Source organism: Sinocyclocheilus grahami, unplaced genomic scaffold, assembly GCF_001515645.1.
Source record: "Sinocyclocheilus grahami isolate Dianchi unplaced genomic scaffold, SAMN03320097.WGS_v1.1 scaffold57.1, whole genome shotgun sequence".
Lineage (NCBI taxonomy): Eukaryota > Metazoa > Chordata > Actinopteri > Cypriniformes > Cyprinidae > Sinocyclocheilus > Sinocyclocheilus grahami.
The window spans coordinates 288699-312495 of NW_015505236.1; the positions used below are offsets into that span (position 1 = coordinate 288699).

Below are 23797 nucleotides of genomic sequence, written 5' to 3' on the forward strand. Positions count from 1 at the left end.
AGCTTGGTAAATCTGTTGGCGATCAAATATTCAATATTGCTACTCATCATAAGTACTTGGTACATTATCAGCGCAGCGGGAGACGTTCAATCTAATATCACGTAATTTACGTCTCTTTGATGATTGGTTGATATCAGAAGGCAAGGGTTCTTTTCTCAACACTCCTCAGTGCTGAAAGTGAACACTCGATGGTGATTGGCTAATTTTTTTTACCAACGGAGGCACGAGAGCTCAGCGCTCACCCTGCCTCCCCCTCCCCTTCTCTATTATTAGCGGTTGCAATTACATCAGCAGATTCGGCACATTCGCGATAGAAAAGCAGCGCGTTCACGTTATGATATTACAACTGTGAAATTACAAACAAAAAATACTCATTCTGAGACATGAACTGAAATGAATTGTGAATTTTATTAACATTAAATCGTCTTCCTCCCATTTTCACCTCAAAATTATGGGGAAGCTATGCCTCCCCTGCTTCCCCCGACGAGCCGCCACTGTTCTATTCTACACCGGACGCGAGCGGCGCAACAAAATACAATAGAATTCTATTGTATTTTGTCGCGCCGTGCAATGTGATGTGACCGATGTGATAAGCATGAGTTCTGGGCCACGGCGTGGCCGGTAAACACCAGCATTGAGTGGCCGCGATCAGCTCCAGTGGCCGTAACACAGGCTTTAATGCGCCGCAGACACGTGCAGTGAAGCGCAGATCAGCTCTAGTCTCTAACGTCACTGAATCTGCTGTTAAAATTAACCATCCATTCATCATATCATCATGCAAACAAAGAATTAGAATCATTGTAATGTGACTATCAAATATAGGTGCGGGTGGGTGGTGGGCGGATCATTTGAAGGAGGACTCGGGTGAAGTTTGAGCTCATCCGCGCATCTCAATACTAAACTGACATGGGTCCAGTAGCAAACAATGGAGCACGCTCTGCTGGACAAACTAAGTAATTACACCATTCAGAAGCATTTAATCTGCGTTATATGTTCTTTAAAAGAAAAATGTTCATATCGGCGGCATATTCGCCGATACCGATATATCGGCGACAGGCTCATATCGGCCGATAATATCGGCTAAACGATATATCGGTCGGGCTCTAGTTCTCAGTAGTCAGTTGAACGGAAGCACAGTATAGTTCGAGTCGCCAACATTTTTTATTACTATTTGTGTGTGTCTATGTATTATGTGCTGACAGTTTGTATTAAAAATCTTCATAAAATTGACACTGAAGACTAGTGTAATGATGCTGAAAATTCAGCTATGATCACGGGAATAAATGTCATTTAAAAAAATATTAAAATATAAAACAGTTTAAATTGTAATAATATTTAACGATATTACTGTTTTTACAGTATTTTTTTATTAAATAAATGCAGACTTAGTGAGTACAAGAGTCTTACTGACCCCAAACCTTTAAACAGTAGTTAAAAAAAAACTGTAATTCACTATGCGGCACATTTTACCCCACATAATATATATCTAAAGCATTCATATCATTTTGGTGAAAGTTTTCCCCGAACTCTGGTTAATGTCTAACCTTACTTTACACCAATTTTACCACAGTGAGTGGGTGTGGTAGGCACAACTTTATTATTTTTATTACAGTGTATACAATCAGTCTTTTTCTTGCTACTTCAGGGAAACATCGTGTCTGGCCAGTTTAAGTTTCATGGAATCATCACTACATTTGAAATGATAATGGCTGACTGTCCAGAGCTGAAGAAGATTAACTGGCGCTGTGTGGTGATCGACGAGGCCCATCGCCTAAAAAACCGCAACTGTAAACTGCTGGAGGGACTCAAACTCATGAACCTGGTAAATTTTTTGCTCATTTGTGGACCATGAAACATACGTAGACGTTTTTGTCATGGGATGTAAGTGTCATGTGTCATTTATAATATCAACTGCTCTACAAATGATTCAAAGACTTTCCAGAAAAGGAGAAGTAAAGCCATCTGTGAGCTAAAATACAGTGCTATCTTATGTACACATCTTCACTGCATTTACATGCACACATCCTCTCTGGACACAGAATGAGTAATCTCATCTCTCTCACTTTACATATTACTGCAGCCATGGCCAGTGTGTGCAAACTGAACTACATTTGACGCAGTGCCGCTTTATCCAACAAAATATCTCGCAGCTAATTAGGTTTTCGCAGATGTATTTTGATATACAGTGGTTTGAAAAGTATTTGGACGATTAAGCCACTTTGCAGTAGTGAATGACATCCAGAATGTGTATAAATAGTGTTTTCACTATATTTAAATTTGTAAATAAATGCTACTTTTGATATTTTGTATCGAATGCATTTATTTTTAATTGAGACTTCAGTGTCCAAATACTTTTTTGGTTCACAGTATACAAATGTATCCTTATGTTGGAGCCCAAATGTGTGAGACTATGTTCAAAGTCCAGCTCAATGTTTCCCAGTGTTGTTTCTCCGTCTTCATCCAGAGAGAGTTGGTATAGATATCTTAAAATGTACATACATACTTAATGTTTCTATGTGTCTTCTCTCTTAAGGAACATAAAGTCCTTCTCACAGGAACCCCTTTGCAGAACTCAGTTGAGGAACTCTTCAGTCTGCTTAACTTTCTCGAACCCTCACAGTTCCCTTCCGAGACCACTTTCCTAGAGGAGTTTGGAGACCTGAAGACAGAAGAGCAGGTGAGATCTAACCCTTGATTGGAAGCTTGTTATCTTTCCTTATGGGCTAGATAAACATCTACACACCTTCACCTCCAATTGTCTGCTCCACCTAGAGGATAGTAGGCAACATCCTTATTAAAATTTTGTGGTCAATGCCTATAAACTCAGAATAGCCAAATAAAGTGCTGATGTATTTTTGTAGGGCAACCTGAAAGTTAGCATGACCCTGGTTCCCTCGACAAAAAGCTAGTAGGATTTTTCTATTGGCTTTTGGCTTTTTGCTGAAAATAAGCTTGGTGACCAACAAAAGTTTAAAACAACAAGCTACACCACAGTCGGATGACTTCGGCTTCACCACCATTATGCTTTCCATAACACTTTTGATCTTTATTTAAAATCTACAAGTTGGAAAGTCTGAGTTAGAATAGTTTTCAAGAGCACAATTTATTAATACAACAAGGCTGTAAAAGCAACTAGTGAGCAGATGAGTTTACCTGTTCAGTGTGACGTTTAATGTCCCTGACTACCTTTTTTTTATTCCCATTTAGCCACTTGTTAGCAACCGAATTTTCAAGACAAAAAAATAAATTAAATAAAATAAAAATTTTCATGTTGGAGTGTTACAGATGTAATTCGTGTTGTAGAATAAAACTTGAAAATATCTTAAACTTGTGTTAATCACAGACTTTATTTTAGGCAATTAACCAAACACCCTTTCAAAAAAACCTTTGATTTTGGAAAGATGGAAGTGGAAAATGCTAATTTATTTCCAGGTTTTAGGACTCAATATTAGGCCATATGGCCTGATTATTATTGACTGATTATGTGCCCAGCTTTAACCTGAGAAACATCAACATATCCTCAGGTAAAGAAACTACAAGCCATTCTGAAGCCCATGATGTTGAGGAGACTGAAGGATGACGTGGAGAAGAATCTGGCCCCTAAAGAGGAGACAATCATTGAGGTGGAGCTCACTAATATTCAGAAGAAGTACTACCGCGCCATTCTGGAGAAAAACTTTGCCTTCCTTGCCAAGGGAGCAAACCAGCACAACATGCCCAACCTCATCAACACAATGATGGAGCTTCGCAAGTGCTGCAATCACCCATACCTCATTACAGGTGACATCTGGTGTTTAGATCAAGTGTCAATATGAAATATATCTTGGTTGCAGTTTTCTACATCTCAGTAGCCACACCTCTAATTTGTAGCGCTGACGTAGTCCCCCATCTTCCTTCTGTCAGGTGCTGAAGAAAAGATCCTTGAGAGCTTCAAGAAAACCTACAGTTCTGATGCTGTAGATTTTCAGCTGCAGGCAATGATCCAGGCCGCTGGTAAACTAGTACTTATTGACAAGTTGCTGCCCAAGCTGCTGGCCGGAGGACATAAAGTGCTGGTGTTTTCCCAGATGGTCCGGTGCCTGGATATACTGGAGGACTACCTCATTCAGAGGAGGTGAGACAGTTGCTTATTATACAGTGCCATGAGTCATACTTCTATAAAAAATGTTCAGCTGTTTTTGAAACTGTAAGTGAATGAGGAAATAGACTCCGAATGTCGATATTAAATCAAAACTTGGTTTACTTCACTTGTTGCTTTTCTTCAGGGATCCCATAGTACTGAAAAAAATTAAGTGGTTTTTATTTTATTTTAACATTTTTTAAATACTTTATAAAAAAATCCATGGAAATTCATTGGTCAAAATGTGCGAGAAACCTGTGTCTTATTACAACATTTAAGAAAAAGGTTTGGGGTCAGTGAGATTTTTTTTTTTATGAATTAATTATTTTTATTCAGCAAGGATGCAATAAATTGATCAAAAGTGACAGTAAAGACATAATGTTACAAAAGATTTCTATTTCCAATAAATGCTGTTCTTATTAACTTTTTATTTATCAAAAAATCCTGAAAAAAAGTATCACTGTTGACACAAAAATATGAAGCAGCACAACTAAAACTCACTGAACTCACTTTGACTCAGGAATAATTTATCATTATTATAATTATATTTTTATATATTATTATTATAATTTATCAAATCATTATTTTAGATTGTAATAATATTTCACAATATATTTATTTATTTTACTGTATTGTTGATAAAATAAATGCGTCCTTGGTGAGCATAATTCTTTTTTCAGAAACATCTACCCAACCCCAAACTTTTGTGTATATTATCAAAATATTTCAAAATGCATGGCTGAAACAGTAAACAAAATATGAGAGCTATGGTGGAGAAAGAGTGGGATTGGTAGTTTTCATGCATAAAGGATATAGATGTGAAAAGGAAATGTCTTCTCTGAAATTTGTATAATACATGTAGGTATACATACGAGCGTATTGATGGGAGAGTTCGAGGGAATCTACGGCAGGCCGCCATCGATCGCTTCAGTAAGGTGGATTCTGACCGCTTCGTGTTCCTCCTCTGTACACGAGCAGGAGGTCTGGGCATCAACCTCACCGCCGCTGACACCTGTATTATATTTGACTCAGACTGGAACCCGCAGAACGACTTGCAGGTAAAGATGTAGATCTTTTATGTACAGTATCAGTGAGACTCTCCTCCATTAGCAATTTCCATTACCAGCTTTTTAGCAGCACAGGCTTTTCGAATAATCATAAATATTAAAGGGGTGGTTGATTTATGATTTCACTTTTGGAACTTTAGTTAGTGTGTAATGTTGCTGTTCGAGCATAAACAACGTCTGCAAAGTTACGATGCTCAATGTTCAATGCAAAGGGAGATATTTTCTTTTAAAGAAATCGCTTTTTAAGGACTACAAAACAATGGCTGGTAGGGACTACAACGAGCTTCTTCCTGGGTTTGTGACATCACTAACCCCGATGTTAACATAAACCCCGCCCCCGGGAACACGCAACTACCCATAATTTTAAGGGGTCGTGACATTTCTGGACAACGTGCACTAGGCGGTAAGCGAATCACAAACGCAGTGAGCCCGCTAACCAATCATAGCCCATTGCATATTTCTGAGGGAGGGGCTACATAGAACCAGGAACTCAACAGACCCTTTTAACGAGAATGGAAACAGCGGTGTAGAATAAAGGTAAAATATGTGAAAATAAGGCATTTTTAAAAAAACGAAGCATGAACACGTTACACTGCACCCCATATACACAGTCAAGCTTTCGAAAAAGGTTATTCACCAACCCTTTAAAGGGTTAGTTCAACCGAAAATGGTCCATTAAATTAGTCCATAAATTACTCACCCTCAAGTCATCCTAGGTGTATATGACTTTTTTTCTTTCAGACGAATCCTGTCGGAGTTATATTAAAAATGGTCTTTGATCTTTCAAGCTGTGTCATTGCACTCAGCGGGTGTTGCATGCATCCGTCCAAAAGAAGTTAAATAAAAAGCGCCCATCCATAAAAAAAGCGTCTCACGCGGCTCCTGGGGGTGAACAAAGGCCTTCTGTAGTGAATCGATGCGTTTTTGTACGAAAAATATCCATATTCAAAACGTAATAATCACTTTAATGTAGCTTGCGCTCACTCTTGTAAAAGGAAGCAGCTCCGGGAGGATAACGTATGAGGTCAGTGCTGCGCATGCGCCGGTGAGTCTCGTGAAAGCGAACGTTTGTTAACAAGAGCAAAGGAAGCAAAGTATCTTTACTTTAGCAAAGGAAAACCAGTCTCCTCTTGGCTTATATCGAAATCCTACGAAATTCTTCTTTACAAATCCTCGTTTTGTACTTCTATTTAGTGACCGTTGTTTTGTTTTGATCTCTCCCCTGTGCTTCCGCGTGCGTCACTTCTGAGCGGCGCATGCGCAAAGCCGACCTCCATACGTCATACTGCTTCCGTGTACAACAGTGAGCGCAAGCTACATTAAAGTGATTATTACATTTTGAAGGCCTTTGTTCACCCCCCGGAGCCGTGTGAGACACTTTAAAAAAAAAAAAAAATTTTATGGATAGGCGCTTTTTATTTAACTTCTTTTGAACTAATGATAATTTTGGTGCTAATTTAAATTTTTGGGTGAACTAACCCTTTAAGTTTGTTATGAACATGCTTTGAATTCCACAGGCTCAAGCTCGCTGCCACCGGATCGGTCAAAGCAAAGCAGTGAAAGTATATCGCCTTATTACACGAAACTCATACGAGAGGGAGATGTTTGACAAGGCCAGTCTGAAACTGGGATTGGACAAGGCTGTTCTGCAGGACATCAACCGCAAGGGCAGTCTCAATGGGGTGAGGGATCCACAACTTTTAACTTGATCTTCTAGTGATGAATTGAGAAAATGTATTTGCCAAAAGTGGAATAGCATATCCAAGACTTGTTGGTATTAAAGGCATAGTTCACCCAAAAAGACTCGTGCGTGCAGACAACTCTGTCATCGTTTACTCGCCTACATGCCAATCCAGACCAAACCTGTGGAGCATAAAAGATTAGGACAGTATTGTCTAATTACTTTGCCTTCTTCTTTCAGGTTCAGCAGCTCTCTAAGATGGAGGTGGAAGATCTTCTCAGGAAGGGAGCGTACGGGGCGCTTATGGATGAGGAAGATGAGGGCTCTAAATTTTGTGAAGAGGATATTGATCAGATCCTGCAGCGACGCACACAGACTATCACAATCCAGTCTGAGGGGAAGGGATCAACTTTTGCCAAGGTGCACATCTCGACATACACTACCATTAATATTTTGGGTCTATAAGATTTTTAAAATGTTTTTGAAAGAAGGCTCACCAAGGCGGCCTGTATTTGATCAAAAATACAGTAAAAAAGGTAATATTGTGTAATATTACTACAATTTAAATAGTTAATTATTTTGTATTTTAGTGTATGTTAAAATGTAATTTATTGCTGTGATGTAAAGCTGAATTTTCAGCATCATTACTCCAGTCTTCAGTGTCACATGATCCTTCAGAAATCATTCTAATATGATGATTTGCTGCTCATGAAACATTTCTTGTTATTGCCAATGCTGAAAACAGTTGTGCTGATTCATTTTTTGTGGAAACAGTGATACAGTTTTCCAGGATTCTTTAATGAATAAGAAGTTTGAAATGAAAGTCTTCAAATCGTTAATTATCACTTTTGATCAAAGTTAAATTTCTTAAATTCCTAACTTCCTGCTAAATAAAAGTATTAAATTCTTTCAAAAACAATTCTTACTGACATCAAACCTTTGTGTCAACTTGAGATTTGCAAAACTGATTTACAAAAAACAATTGCCAATGTTTTTTCTCTTGGTATCTCTGTTCATATTTTTGTGTTCAGTGCTGTTGGTCATAAATATGGTAGATGAGTGGAAAAGTCATGTGAATGAAAAAGCTGAATAAGCGTTGCATATATCAGTATAACACAGGCTTTGATGTGTGATCTCTATCTTAAAATAAGTGTTCATAATCCTTTATTATTTACCAATTGCAGGCTAGCTTTGTGTCTTCAGGGAACCGTACAGACATCTCTCTGGATGATCCAAACTTCTGGCAGAAGTGGGCAAAAATTGCTGAACTCGAAATTGACTCCAAGGCAGAAAAGGTAAAAATCGTGATTTTTAAAAGCCAAAGCTTTGCATATATGAGCTCCTCCTGACTCAGGTGGTGTAATGCAAGAGAATCAACTCATAGACTAGAGAGAGAATATAAAGGTAATTTGAATATCAGCCGAGTCAAAACAGATGGGTTGCTTTAATGTGTTTGCATATTGGTGACATTTAAGGAGTACAATATTTAGAAGGCAACACTTTCTGACTAGTGTCTGTGTCTTCCAGGAGAGTCTGGTGATCGACACCCCTCGCGTAAGGAAGCAGACTCGTCATTATAACTCGTTTGAGGATGATGAACTGATGGAGTTCTCTGAACTGGACAGCGACTCAGAAGAACGACCCTGTCGCACAAGACGTCTCAGCGATCGCAACAGACGCTACCTCCGAGCGGAATGCTTCAGAGTGGAGAAAAACCTTCTCATTTTCGGGTCAGTGCTTAATTTGTTTTCGGCTGCCCACTCATTCCTTCTGGGTCACCTTCTGTTGCCCTACAACAGGCTGTTAATGAAGTGACTGTTTTTAAACAAGACAAAAGCTAAAATATTAATCTAAGACCGTTTTCTGCCATTACATGTGCAGATCAATCTGACCGAATAAATATTGGAGCCATAAATTAGACAATATGCAGGTTATACATCTCAGACCGATGAAATGTTTGCTGTGTGTACAGGTGGGGTCGCTGGAAGGATATTCTCAATCATGGGCGTTTTAAATGGCACCTGACGGAGCGAGACATGGAGGTGCTGTGCAGGGCACTTCTAGTCTACTGTGTTCGCCATTATAAGGGAGACGACAAAATTAAGAGCTTCATTTGGGATCTGATCACACCCACTAAAGACGGACACAATCAAGCACTACAAAACCACTCAGGTTATTAATTATTTTGTTCACACTCTCAGTTATTTTTTTTTATCAATTCATTCATTCATTCTTTTTGAGATGACTTTATTCAGGATCTGTTGTCATTTAAATAAAACAATAAATTAGTCAATTAATCAGAAACCATGCTGAAGGTCTCAATTTTTAAAAGTTTTTTTAAATAGGTTTTTAATTGCATTTTCAAATTTAATTTTTTTAAAAATAAATGTAATTAATTCATTGATTACTAAATACTCCATTTTCTTGTAATATTACATTTAAATTTGAATGTCCATATATATACATGAGTAAAAATATACACAGTATTCTTTCTTAAACTTTGAAGAAGTTACATCAAAATGCTTTCACTGCTTGAATCTGCTAAATCTTTTGTGCTGAAATTGATTGACAGTCAATGTATTTAAACAATGAAATGATTAATTACCATTAATTGAAGTTCAATTAATCATAAGCATCCCTAGTTCTTAGTTATTTGTCTATTTAAATAGAATTCAATATATGTCATGAAATGCATTTGACCTATCCAGGTCTGTCTGCTCCTGTCCCACGGGGTCGTAAAGGCAAGAAGCTGAAGAACCAGTTGAGTCCACCTGAGCTGAAGAATGCAGACTGGCTGGTCCACTGTAACCCAGAGGTTGTGCTTCAGGATGACAGCTACAAGAAACATCTCAAACAACACTGCAACAAGTAAGACTTGTGGATATTGTGTAACATATCAGCAAAAGTACATTTTGCATCATAATCATATCACATAAATAGTAAGTACTTTAATCAGGGTGCATAGTTAAAATTTTCATGCATCCTGTCAGTCATGAAATTATATTTGTCATTATTAAATTCAATTTCAATATAATGAGATCAGACAAATTGTAATTTATATATAAATTTAAAAAAAAAAAAATATATATATATAAGTGTGTGCTCTGATAACATCATGATTACAGGGTTTTAAATGTGTGATCATCATGTATCTCGTCATAAACAGGGTGCTACTGAGGGTGCGGATGCTGTACTATCTGAAGGTCGAAGTGCTGGGGGAGGCTTCTAATCAGGCTCTTGAAGGGATCCCAGCCAGGTACTACATGACACACAGTCTCTCTTAACCCCATGCATACTTCATTAATTCCATATCAAACTGTTGTCATTGTAGAGTGGCTTAATATGTAAGCATCTGTGTGTTTTCTGCAGTAAACTGGAGGTAACCCTGCCTGATATTGACTACATTGAGATCCCTACAATATGGTGGGATGCTGAAGCGGATAAATCGCTGCTTATTGGAGTTCACAAACATGGTGAGACATCATCAAAGAATGGGTGCAACCGTTACACCCAGTTTTATGATGCAATTCTTGTGCATATGCAGTATAGCAAGGGAAATCTGTGCAGGCACAAATACATAAGTCATTTTTTACTTTTTAGCAGAGATGGGATGCATTTGAATGCAATTACAGTATCTTTTTATATGATTTAGATGGTCACATGGTTCATATTGACTTCCTCTTGCTTTCACCATGTGCATTAACTTCTCTTTGTGTCCCATGCAGGGTATGAGAGGTATAACGCCATGCGTGCAGACCCTGCTCTGTGTTTCCTGGAGCGAGTGGGTATGCCTGATGTCACTGCATTGACGGTAGAGCAAAGTGGAGCAGAAACTGCTTCAGATGTACCTGATAGGTAATATGCTTTTAAATGAGCAGCAGAGATATAACAGTCGTGCCTCTTGGCTCTTACAACCATAAACACGCTTCTTCTTTTGCAGTATCAGCAAGAGTGATACAATCAAAGAGGAGAACGACATTAAGTCTGAGGAATTAGAAGAGAAAGTAGAGATCAAGGTAATAATAGGAAGTCGAAGGAATGTGAAGTCGGATTAATTTTGCTAAATGTCTTAACCAAATTCTCAGACTGTTCATTTAAGTAAAGGTTTCTTTTACAAAGGAGGAACCCATGACAGAGGAAACAGGGAAAAATTACAATACAGTGACAGGTATTGAAACCTTCCTTATCTATTTACTTATTTACAGAACCATGAATTGTTTGTAAATACTGTTAAGAGATGGTCACAATAGATTTTAATCGTGCAAAGTTATTTGAGGAGATGATGCCATGTTTCTTTTTAATAAATTCTAAATTATAGTTAAAAATAAAATGTAAAAATATGCAGTTTACTCGAGTTTCCTTTGTCATTAAAAAGTAGCTTTTGTTGTTCAAAAAAAACTTGTATGCAGAGGGCTAAATTCATTTTTGTCATACCTGCCAATGCCATCAGTATTTTTATGCTATAAATATGGATACACAGGGTAGAGTTCTCTAAACTTGAACTTTAGTATACAGGTGAAAAAAAATATTTTTGAAAGTTGTCATATTGCTCTCTATTGCATTGGCATTCATATAAATGTGACACAAATCCAAAGGTGATCACCCCTTAATATTAGGTTGAGTCTAAAGTAGCATTTCTTTTGAAGGGGGATTTATAGGATCTCTCGCAGCAGACCTTGTTGCAGAAGTGATGGAGCAGGGACGGATACAGTGGCCAGCAGGCTCAGCTCTTACAGCACGTCTGCGGCGCCTCATTACTGCCTATCAGCGTTATACACGCCGTGAGCCGCTTCGTCATGATTTCCTCTTACACGAGGGAATTGCACCTGTGGCTTGGCAAATAGGAGAGTTTAGGCACTGCACTACTGAGCCTGATCCGCTCTTTTTGGAGTGGCAGCGAAGGTGAGTAATGTGACTCTGTGACTCAGTGATGTGGTTTTATTGTTTACAGTTATTTTCTCAAGATGAAATCAAAGACTTTAATCTGCTTTTTTTTTTTAACATATGCAAATGGGAACCAGCTCCTTTGGGTAAAATTTTAGTACTTTCGCTGCCTTCAAGTCATGTTGAAATAATCATAATAAACACTAAGCATTAAGAGGATGAGGAACATCAACAAAGTGAACAAAAAAATTAGAGCAGCATGATAAAAGACAAAATCAACCGCTAAACACTAAATTGAATTATTGGCTAGCATAAAATCCTTGAGGACTGTATAAACATTGAAATGTTACCGGTCATGATGAACATTGGAAGAATAGTATTTTGATTCTGCATTGGGTAAGAGATTAATAATGTGTGCTGAAAATCAGTTCATTCAATTTTTGAGGCAAATTTTTTTTTTTTTTTAGTTAACATATCTTCTTTGACACAGGTGGACACGTCGAGAGCAGGCTGACTTCAATCGCACAGTGTCCTCGTTTGGAGTAGTATATGACCCAGAGAAGAAGACCTTAGACTGGAGCCAGTTCCGTGCCCTTGCTCGATTAGAGAGGAAGACGGACGAAAGCTTAGAGAGATATTTCCACAGCTTTGTTTCAATGTGTCGAACTGCATGTAGACTGCCGCCCAGAAAAGATGAAGGTAAAATGGATATTTGAGTTGATAGTTTGGTGAAGCTAATAATAATAGAAGCTAAATCTGTCATAATGTATACACAACTTCTTGTCTCATGTAGGTAATGTGGATCCATCACTGTTTGTGGAGCCCATTACAGAAGAGCGAGCTGCCCGAACATTATATCGTATCGAGCTTTTGAGAAAGGTCCGTGAGCAAGTATTGCGCCACCCGCTCCTGGGGGCACGACTGCAGCTATGTCGCCCTAGTCTTTACTTGCCCGTCTGGTGGGAGTGTGGCAAACATGACCGTGATCTTCTCATTGGGGTTGCTAAGCATGGCTTGAGTCGAACAGACTTCTACATCCTCAATGACCCCCAATTATCCTTCCTGGAGGCCCACCGGAACTATGTTCATAAAGAAAACCACAGATATTCTGTCCCAGGCTTGCCCCACCACCATTGCTGCTTGTATGATGCCAACCTTGGGCATTGTCAGTCCCCACAACCTCCAGAGTATCACCACACACCAACACAACTCGTCCATTCTCATGGGCATCACCAGCCCACAGAAGTGGTGGCATCAGAGTCTGGAAGTTCCTTAGGGATAGGTACAGGAATCAGGGAAGGATTTTTGGATTGCCCTCCACTGGATGACTCTCTGGAGTTGGGGTCTTTACAACATGAAGGCTTGACATCAGACACACTACATAGCAAGTCTGGTAAAGAGGCCTTCAATGGATTCCCATTCAATTCTGCAACCGGTGGGCAGAATATGCTAAATTCGTACGGTGTCCAAGGGGAGCTAAATGGGTCTCAAGGAGACATGGCGGACTCCATAGCTGGGAAACTTCGCAGCGATGTTCTGGTGGGAGAGCAAGGGTCTTCTGAGGAGACTGGCTTAATGGCTCCTTCTGTGGAACTAGATGAACTTCAAACTCCATGGGAAAGCTCGGACCATGCTGAAGCCTCTGACATGTTCAACGAGACTGATCCCATCTTGGGAGCACAAACTTTGGAACCCAGCTTTCTCGATGCTCCTCAACCAGAAGATGGACGCGAGGGTGATGAAACGCTCACCGACTGTTTGAGCATGCCTAGTTCAGACTCTCAAAGCAACCCTATTGAACCACTGGCACCGAGCTTCATGTTGTTCAAAGACCTTAATGTTGGAGAGACTTCTGTGGATCAGACAGATCTATCAGCCAGTCTTCCAGAATATGTTCCACCACCACCACCTCTTGGACTCCCGGATGTGAGTCTTGACCAGACAGATCCCATTAGTGAGGAGCAAGAGGACAAGCTTAGTGATTCCAGCATCACACATGGTGTTCTCAGTCCAGAAGAAGGAGCTGAAAGCTTAGGGTTTCAAGATCTTTCCCCAGACAGCCCAAAGACAATGGATACTCAAGATGAGATGCCTTCAATAGAGTCTCCAAGCGAAAATTGTCTCGAGGAATCCCAGAAAGGGGACTACAAGGTGCCATTTGAAGATTCCAATGGAGATTTGAAAGATCCTTGTGAAGTGGCCTTGGATGAACCTTACGAAAAGCCTCCAACAGAGCCAGAAAAAGTGCCTTTAGAGGAGTCTTACGATTTGACTTGTGACGAGACCCTGCAGGAACCTTGCGAAGGGTTTCAGCAAGACACAGCGGAACATCAGTTGGTGGAAGAACCCTGCAAAGAACCATCAGAGCCAATTGAAGAGTGCAATCTAACTAACACTACTCTCTCAACAGATTACCCTATGCCGCCTTCACTCCCATCATCTCCTACTACCTTACCTGACACCTCTGAATCGCCGGGCCTTGACGCAGTCCCAAAACAAGAGCTCCTCATGGATCCAGTGGTGTCAGATGTGAAGCCTGAGCCAGATAGCACTACGCAGACCCCTCACCTTGAGCAGACTGAGGTTTTGGAAGTAAAGGACAAGATAAAAGATGAAAGTGCAATGGCACCAGGTACTGTGGCTGTAGACTTTAGCTTTCTACCTTTTATGTTTTGTTTCTGATTCCGTTAGTTTTATGTAGTAGTTCCAGGTCTATTGAGTTTCTTAATATTTCACCACATTCTTTACTAAACTAGTAATGGCAGCTGAAGCTGATAACCCTTATGGAGAAAAACAGCTTAAATCAGTCTGAGATGGTTTGCTGGCCAAGTTGGTGTTTAGCTTGTTGGACAGCTGTTTTCCAAGCCTGACCTCTTGATAAGTGTCCAAAAACTAGCAAAACTTGATCGGCTTACACAACAATTTTAGGGACAAACCTATTTTAGAAGAAAAAGACAATGATATAAGCGGAATAACTGACTCCTGACTGTTGAATTATTGATAATTATTGATGTTGTGGCTGCATTACCACCTTTAGTGTACATTAAATAATTCAATGGTTTGTCATCACTTATTTCTAATTGTTGGCAAACATTATCAGATTTGCTTGATGGAATCACTTAATATTTTTAATATAATAAATAAAACAAATTACATGCTGATAAATGATTGTTTCTCACTATGTTCATAAAACCTAGTGGAAAACATAAGGAATAAAGAATTAAAAAAAACAGTTTTAGTCTCTTTCTCTCCCAGCATGCTTTGAATAATAATTCTTGTCATTTTTTTCTTTGTATTTTTAGCATTATTTGGAGATGTTGATGGACCACGCTTTGTATTGCCCATGTGTGAGATGGCAGACAGTGTCCATGAAATAAGGGAACCAACCATTGCTCAGCTTCTACAAGAGAAAGCACTCTTCTCCTTCTCAGAGTGGCCGAAGGTATTATGTTGGTGATTGTTTCCTGCTTATATTATTATCCTGTACGATGCTTCATTAATTAGTTATGCTGAAAAAATATTTTGTATTTTCTGCTGAAAATGTGAAAGTCTTCTCTTAAAATGAAATAAGTAAGACTGTTGTCAGCCCACAGCATACCACTAGATATGTACCAGTCACGTTTATGCAGTTAGACCCACTTCATACCCTGCTTTGTCTTTTTGCCCCCTACAGGACAGAGTGATCATCAACCGTATTGACAGTATCTGCCACACTATCTTAAAGGGGAAGTGGCCTTCCTCCAGTCAACAGTATGAGTCTCCCACCTCATTGGCTAACACCAGCAGTGCCCACCAGAGGGCAGGATTTCTGTCTACCAGAATGCCTATTTCTCAGAGCCTTAACTATAACCCACACACAGTACCCCACTTAGCAAAGGTAGGTGTAAGATCACATCATCAGACAGGAGGTTTTTCAAGGTGTCTGCAAATCCTTAAAAAGTTTTTGGAAATATATGGAAATAAATTATATGAATGGAAAAACCTGGAAATATCAGGGTATTTTCAAAGTGTGATTTTGAGGCCTGAAAGTCATGGAAATTAATCAGAAAGAGCTTTATTGCCAAGTATGTTTGCACATACAATGAAGTGTCTAAATTGTGGTTCCTTTGACAAAAATGATTGCAATTGATTGTTTTAATCCATCTCACAAATGTAAATATCATCAAATGGCTAATAAATATCAGGACTGCATTTGTTTATTGCCCAGCATTTAATATCATTCAAGCAGTTAAACTGATCAAAGCTGTAGTTTTGGTAAAAACCATGTTATTTACTTACTTAATATGAATTTTCCTTCTTTGGTTTGTTGCAAAATTGGTTGAAAAACGTTTTCGATTTAATTAACTGAAACATGAAGATATTCTAGCTTTATTGTATTGATTTGTAACTCATGTCCCAACAGGAGCGGTTAGTGGCCCCAGCATTTCTCCCTGAGCTCAAACGTCCAAGACGGGGTTTTGAATTTGAGGCAGAAGTTCTTGCCAAACCAAGCAATCTTGGAGAAAAGATCCAGGTTGGCGTGCATCATCGTGCTAACGCTCTCCTCCTTAATGGCTGGCAGGACGCCGCTATTGACCTCTCCAAACCAACAGAGCTAACAGTTGGTGGAGACAGTGGGCCAATCGGTCAGATGAGCCACACTGTCCAGTCAGCGCCACATAAAATAACTGGGATAGGCTCCATACAAGGCTCACTGGGATTGGATATGGCTGGCATTTTGCAGGCTGGACTGATTCACCCAGTCACGGGGCAGATTGTCAACGGCGGTCTTCATCGTGATGATTCAATGTTGAGACGGAGGAAAGGACGGAGAAGAAATGTGGAGACTCCTGATCTCAGCTTTATAAAGGGACGAAGCGTGAACTTGCCTGACCAGCAGGTTTGTGGAACCACTTATCAATGAAGTGGATAGAGTAGGACATTCAAAAATTGAAAATGGCACCATGTTATTCTAGCATTGTACTTTTTGTTTTGTGAAACATAAAAAGAGATGCTTGGCAAATCTGCTCTTCTTTTCTGTACAAAGAAAACTCATGATGATTTATCTCGCCAAGCTAAAAGTAAAAGCACCATCAAAGATTAAATTCTTCATTAGAAGGGCAATGGGGTACTTTTTTGATGTTACTTTTTTTGGGGTACTTTTTATTTTTTAACTAATTTTGTTTTTAAAAAGATTTACCAGGAAAATATTTAAAATATGAAAGATCTTATATGGTCTCTTTTGTGATGTTGAAAGAAGCTTATTTTGAAAGCTTTTATTTCAAACTTGGATCTTGCCATGAAAATAGCCTTAATTATATTAATAAATCAATATAACTGGCAAGTGTTTTGTTTATCTTTATATACTCCACAGAGCGGGTCAGAGAGTATCAGCCACCCTGTTGTGTCCTCCACATCCTCCCAGTCAGAAGGCCCTCCAGCCACCCCGACTACACTTCCTACTCAGCCTCCAGCCTCAGAGGCCATGAATGTGAGCTTGGACAGGGAAACAGCCAATAAAGGCCTAATTGAATGGCTCAGACAAAACCCCAACTACAACATGGAGCTTTCTGCTTTTCCGGTAAGTTAGAAACAGAACTAAGTTTTATTTTATTAGAATAAAAAGTTATAATATTTCTGTGACATTTTCGTTTGAGTATTATAAACATCTATTAAGTTCCTATTAGATAAAGTTAAGGATCATATTTTTGTCTTACATTTTAAATTCCGTTTTACTTGAAAGTACGTCACATTACTACTGAAACAGATGTATATGTTAATGCAATTTCATGTTGACTTTAGTGGTATTATGTTTTTATTTGTGTGTACGTTTAAGGTGATTTAAAAAAAAAAGTAGCAAGGTTGATAACACTTTTTTTTTTTCATCTAGAAAGATATTTGAATGATCATAAATGTAAATGTTTGTTGTATACAGCTTATATAAGCCTTGAAATAATATAATTGATATTTAATAGATTACTGTAACAATTTATATTGCACGTCTTCCTTAGTCTCAGAATGCAAGCATGTTGCACAGTTTCTTGGAGCGTCCGAAGCAGAGAAGGCATCGCTGCAAAGACCCAACCAAGCTCGATGTCAACTCTCTAACTGGGGAGGAGAGAGTCCCAGTAGTGCACAGAAACACAGGCCGCAGGGTAACAAAAACATGCATAGATACTCATATATCCTTACTTGTTTGTTTGTTTGTTTGTTTCATTTAATTTTGATGCCACAATTCTTCTGGTTGCAGCTTGGAGGCGCTATGGCTCCAGCCATTAAAGAGCTCTCCCGATGGCTGGATGCAAACTCCGAATACTCTGTGGCTCCTGATTGGGCAGATGTGGTGAAGCACTCGGTGAGTCATATATATTCTGTATAGAAAGAGGCTGGAACCTGCAAGTAGCAGAGCAGAGAATGTTCCAGTGAAGCCACTCGTGAATATGTAGTAAACTGAACATAAGCTAATAGTCAAGGTTCATCATCTAAATGTTGACTAAAATGTATTGGTTCAGAGTGGAAGAAATACGGAAATGTAATAAGATCACAATCTTACTTAAGTCCTTGAGCTGGTGACCCTCCTTATAGTTTGATTTGGACAGAAAGAAAGCATCTGCTAAATAACTAGCAATTGAAATTTTTACTTACAACCATTTCACAGTTCTGTGTGAAAGGCATCTACATAAAATCCCCCATAGGATGTCTATAATAGTCTATACTATAGTTTATAATATTCTATTGTATATTAATTTATTATTAGGGTAGGTAGGGTAAGTCTGAATTTGTTTATATTTGTTTGTTAATATTTTATCATTTAAAGGGTTAGTTCACCCAAAAATGAAAATTAGCCCATGAATTACTCACCCTCAAGTCATCCTAGGTGTATATGACTTTCTTCTTTCAGACGAATCCAGTCGGAGTTATATTAAAAATTGTCTTTGATCTTCCAAGCTGTTTAATGGCAGTCAGCGGGTGTTGCAGTTCATCAGTCCAAAAGAAGTGAAATAAACTGTTGGCGCAAGCTAGATTAAAGTGATTATTACATTTTTAATATGGATATTTTTCTTACAAAAATGCATCGATTCGCTAAGGAGGCCTTTGTTCACCCCCCGGAGCCGTGTGAGGCACTTTTTATTATGGATGGATGCACTTTATTTCACTTCTTTTGGACTGATGAACTGCAACACCCGCTGACTGCCATTAAACAGCTTGAAAGATCAAATAATTTTTTTTTATATAACTCCGACTGGATTCGTCTGAAAGAAGGAAGGCATATACGCCTAGGATGGCTTGAGGGTGAGTAAATAATGGGTTAATTTTCATTTTTGGGTGAACTATCCCTTTAAAATATAAAATTTTGTTTCACTGAAATCCATTCCATTGGAATCAGAATACAGAATTTCAGTGATTTCTGATAACTAATGATTTTGAATGAAATTACTTTATATATCATATGTGTGCACATTTTTACTGCAATTAACCAATCAGAAAAAAAATTATTTCAGAGAGTTGATGATTTTGAATGAAACTGCTTTAAACTTTATGCCATATATATGTGCCATTTTTATGTCTTTGACTTCCTAGATGCTGAATGAAATTGTTCCTTGTAAACCAACACTAAGTTTTCGTATCCCACTATCCCAGGGTTTTCTGCCGGAGGGCAAATTCACACGCATCCTCTCTGGACCCGTATGTCGGGATCCCGGTCCACGTAGGAGAGGCAGGCGACCCCGCAGCGAGATGCCCAAAGCCCACGAGCTCCCCGCTGGCATGGGTCCACTCTTCATGAACGGTGGGCTCATTGGCAGCATGGATCTGGTTAGCTTACCCAGTCTCCGCAATGTCCCTGGCATCCCGCTAACCGGTATCATGGGCTTTCCTCATGGTTTCGCCACTGCCATACCATCAGGAGATGATGCCAAGAATGGACTCAGCATGCTGCCCATGATGCTCCACGGCATGGCGGCCGTGCAGCCGCCCATGTACAGCGCTCACATGAGTGGAATGATGAATCAACCACTGTCCACTGCAACGTCCACTGTAACTGCATCCTCCACTACAGCGAGCGTGACTTCTACGAACTCCGCAACCGTAACCTCATCCTCCAACCCAGCAGATAGTTCGGATTTTGCACCTGCGCATGATAACGCAAGCTCTCCCATGAGCACGGAGAATGGGAATATGGAGGACGCAAAGCAAGGAGGGGAAGAGAAGAAAGTGTCCGCTTCGGTGTCTACAGCTGCGGCCACTAGCAGCAGTAGTAGTAGTAGCATCACAAGCACTGGCAGCCATTTGACATTTAACCCTTTTCTAATCCCAGGAATGTCACATAGTCTGTTGTATCCTCATATGTTCTTGCCACCGGGCAGTATAATGGCGCTGCCCGCCATGACCGCAGCAGACAGCACGGGCAGCCCCAAGAGGAAGAGGAAGAAGGTTAGGGAGGAAGGACCAGAGGAGGGAAGCAGCAATGTTGGTGTGCATATAGATGGTGTGGAATCGAAGCAGGTTAAAGACGAACAGACACCCGAACAAAAGAGCCAAGAGGGCAGAATGGAAGAAGGCAGACCTGATGTAGATTTAGCTCGGGTCAAAGATCCTTCTGAGGATAGAAGTACTGAGGAAAAGGACAAAAACGAGATGGGAGAGGAACCTAGGCCAAATGCTCAAGGCTTGTGTGTCAGTGGAGACTAGAATGCATCCTCATGTTTGGGCCACAGTACTTTTGTGTGTGTCGTGTCGGTAAAAGTTTGTGTATAGGACTTTGATTATCAACGTATTGTTTATAGATCTGCCCTTGTAATTTCACTGACATCTACACTTCCTTCTGGGTGTGTGCTAAAGATATAGACACTTGAAGCATGCAAACATTCAGAGGTCTTGAATCCTGAAAAATCATCATTGGTGTTAGCGTGTACCTTTTGCATCATGGGAATGGATACTCAGACATTTCTGTCTGTTGACGGAGAACGCTCTTAGTGACCCCAGCATTTTCCCCCTTCGATTAGGTGTTATTCACTAGCATCTTTCACAGATTCTCAGAAAGCGGTAGGATGTTGGTATTGTGCAAAAAACAGACGGCAGTCTCACTTCATATTCGTGTTTCCGATCACGCTCTTATAGTTGCATAAGACCTAGATTTATGTTTTGAAACCTAATGCAAAGAAAACACTCGTTCCATTGGTAGATTACCAGCAGAGCTGCATCTGATACAGTCTCGATGGACCACAGTATTTTGTTCTTAGTTGCTTGCTGCTATGTATTCATTTTAGTGAAGATTTTAACCTAAATCTTTTACAAAGCTATAGGTGGCATGAGTGCAACATGGTGAGTGCAATGGAAACTCAAAAAGAGGCTTGAAATTGATGGCAAAGAACAATCCTGAGATTGATTTATCTTTTGTTTTGTTTGTCATATTGTTTTTGATGTCGTTTCCACATGGTTGCTTTGATAAGATGCCCATTTATAGAGATGGCTATATATACTTAGAGGTGCTGCATGTTCAAGGGCGAAGGTTTAGTGCCGTAGATGAGACTCTGTTCTAAATGGTATTGGTACACGGGCTTATAAAATAAGTCTGATGCAAAACAGGTGGTAGAACATTGCGAGAACTGTGTGTTGTTGTTTTTTTTAGTGAATTTAAAGGGATAATTCACCCCCAAATTAAATTTCTGTCATCATTTCGGCCTTATGTCATTCAAACCTGTATGAATTTCTTCTGTGGAGCACAAAAGCAGCATGCTTCCATTAAGAAGTGGCTGTCAAGCTTCATAAATGGCCATGAAACTACTCCATACAACTAATTTTCTCATGCAAAAGCTACCTTGTGTCTTTAAAAGACTTGGAATATAGTGCATAATTAGTTTGGGCTACTGTTATAGTACGTTTTTATCTTTCTTGAAGTTTGATAATCCCTGGTCATTGTGCATTTGTTATGTGGGGAAGAGCAGCGTAAACATTCTTCACAACATCTCCTTTCGTGTTCCACAGTCATACAAGTTTGGAACAACATGAAGAGGTGAATAAATTATGCCAGAGAGTTAAGTTTTGGGTGAAATATTCCTTCACCCAAAATAAGACAAAAATATCTTTGCAAATACCAATTTTTTTTGCCTTCACTAAAGCCCTTGGGTTGATGGGGTTGACAGAAAGATGTCAGACTGTCTCGTTCTCATGGGTTACATTGCTCTTATTTTCTCTGGTGCATTTGAAAATACTGTAGAGTAAAACATGTAAATCTTGTCGTTATTTGTGTTTACAAGCACACCGTTATTTTTTTCCTTGCCAGTAAGTCTCATATTGGGAGGGTGTTTAAAAAAATCAGCACTAGTGTTTCTTTTATTTGAAATACTTTACACTAGCTGATAACCAGAGATAATTTAACTAATTTTCTCCCCCAGTCTCAACAGGGTCTCTCTTTTGTGGGAGTATTCATTTTCCACCTTCTCATCTTACTTGGTTATTATTATTTTTTTCTGTTTTCAGATGTGAAAACATTTTTGCACAGTCTTTTTGGTGAATGTTTACCTGTAATTGTGTTCCGTCTTGTTTGTTTATGTGTGTTCGTGTGGACGCATGCGCACGCTTGCACATGCCACTTCCTGTACATTTTGACCTATGTAAACCTGTACTGTAAATTTCTTGTCTAAACAAACAAAACGAAACAAAAAAATCATGGTCACCTTCAAAAAACATGCTGTTGTTGCCTTGTCACACTATTTGTGACACAATGATGTAATTTATTTTTCTTTTATTTCTTTTTTTACTTTGTCAAATTCACCAAATAGGACATTTCCCCTTTCTTATCACATCTATTTTGTGTTCTCTTTGCAATGCCTTATTTAGCAGTTTATATATGGATGTTTGTTACATCTTTATGTTGGAAAATATATATCAAAGTACTTGTGTACGGTGTCAACGTTTTGGGAAGCAGTCTCAGTCATACAAGTTCAAATCTAGTTGTACAGATACTGGCCTTGTGTGCATTTTTTGTGTCTTTTGAAATAACATAATCAGTTCACTTTCTTCTCTCAACTCATTCAAAGCAGTATTGCAAAGCACAAAGTCTTCATGACTTTCGAAAATGTCTCGTTGTTAGTCTGAAAGCTTACCTCAGATCTTTCTCTATAGTCCCTACACTGCTTTCTGAGTAACATCTGGTGAACAAAAACCCACAGACCTCGTCTAGACATCTGGATGATTGTGTTATCCTTGCTTTTGACGTTTTGATAAGTTCGTAACTCCATTAAAGTCCTTCAACATTTCAGGAGAATCACAGCCGGTATATGTACACCTGGAGAGTTCAGACTGTTAGACTGAGAATGCTGCGTTGCTGGTTGTAAGCGTATTGATTTTTATAAATGTACTGTTTGTTGGAAATGTACAGTTTGAAAACTTAAAAACACTCCAGTTGAATTCAATTTGAATCAAGTTATTTGAATAGAAAGTCTGGGCTCTATCTGGGCTCATTTGAAGATCAGTGAATATATATTCAATTCTGTGTCCTAGTAACACTCATTTTATCTTTTTGCCTAGCTAAAACTGTTTGGTTGTTCATCCAAAAGTCTGATCAATTGAACCTGTATTTATTGTTTTACTGTCTCGCCATTGTCTCCGTGTAATTGCAACATGTACATAAACTTGCTGTTTCCAGGTTTTGGATGTTTTCCTATATGGGATGTAGTAGACACACTGATCCATTTTACTTTCCATAAAAGCTGAACAGTTCTGAAAACGGTAATGTTGACTATTTGTGTGTGTAAATACATCTCTGGATAGTTGCTCCCAGATACACTTGAGAGCAAAAAAGCCTTCCCATTGGCCCCCTGCCTCCATTTTACATGGATTGATCAAAGGGAGATCATTGTACCGGTAGTTGCTTTGCATGAATTGCAACATGTACATAAACTTGCTGTTTCCAGGTTTGGGATGTTTTCCTATATGGGATGTCTACACTGATCCATTTTACTTTCCATAAAAGCTGAACAGTTCTGAAAACGGTAATGTTGACTATTTGTGTGTGTAAATACATCTCTGGATAGTTGCTCCCAGATACACTTGAGAGCAAAA

General features: G+C 39.1%; 1 protein-coding gene across 3 annotated transcripts in view; it reads left to right on the top strand.

The window, feature by feature from the left end:
• Positions 1-21400, top strand: part of LOC107584069 (chromodomain-helicase-DNA-binding protein 6-like) — a 47505-nt gene extending 26105 nt beyond the window's left edge. For 2 of the 3 annotated variants that reach the window (XM_016270476.1, XM_016270478.1), the window contains 26 exons: positions 1646-1822; positions 2534-2677; positions 3525-3780; positions 3904-4114; positions 4983-5178; positions 6705-6869; positions 7109-7288; positions 8053-8163; positions 8396-8598; positions 8841-9040; positions 9577-9736; positions 10035-10124; positions 10238-10341; positions 10594-10723; positions 10809-10884; positions 10988-11036; positions 11515-11770; positions 12243-12451; positions 12546-14384; positions 15055-15194; positions 15426-15629; positions 16155-16631; positions 17106-17312; positions 17743-17886; positions 17982-18086; positions 19373-21400. In XM_016270476.1, coding sequence (XP_016125962.1) covers positions 1646-1822; positions 2534-2677; positions 3525-3780; positions 3904-4114; positions 4983-5178; positions 6705-6869; positions 7109-7288; positions 8053-8163; positions 8396-8598; positions 8841-9040; positions 9577-9736; positions 10035-10124; positions 10238-10341; positions 10594-10723; positions 10809-10884; positions 10988-11036; positions 11515-11770; positions 12243-12451; positions 12546-14384; positions 15055-15194; positions 15426-15629; positions 16155-16631; positions 17106-17312; positions 17743-17886; positions 17982-18086; positions 19373-20422 — 7083 coding nt within the window. In that variant the 3' untranslated portion in view covers positions 20423-21400. The remainder of the gene's footprint in view (positions 1-1645; positions 1823-2533; positions 2678-3524; positions 3781-3903; positions 4115-4982; positions 5179-6704; positions 6870-7108; positions 7289-8052; positions 8164-8395; positions 8599-8840; positions 9041-9576; positions 9737-10034; positions 10125-10237; positions 10342-10593; positions 10724-10808; positions 10885-10987; positions 11037-11514; positions 11771-12242; positions 12452-12545; positions 14385-15054; positions 15195-15425; positions 15630-16154; positions 16632-17105; positions 17313-17742; positions 17887-17981; positions 18087-19372) is intronic. The other variant, XM_016270477.1, reaches the window with a different exon arrangement.
• Positions 21401-23797: the final 2397 nt, after the last annotated feature.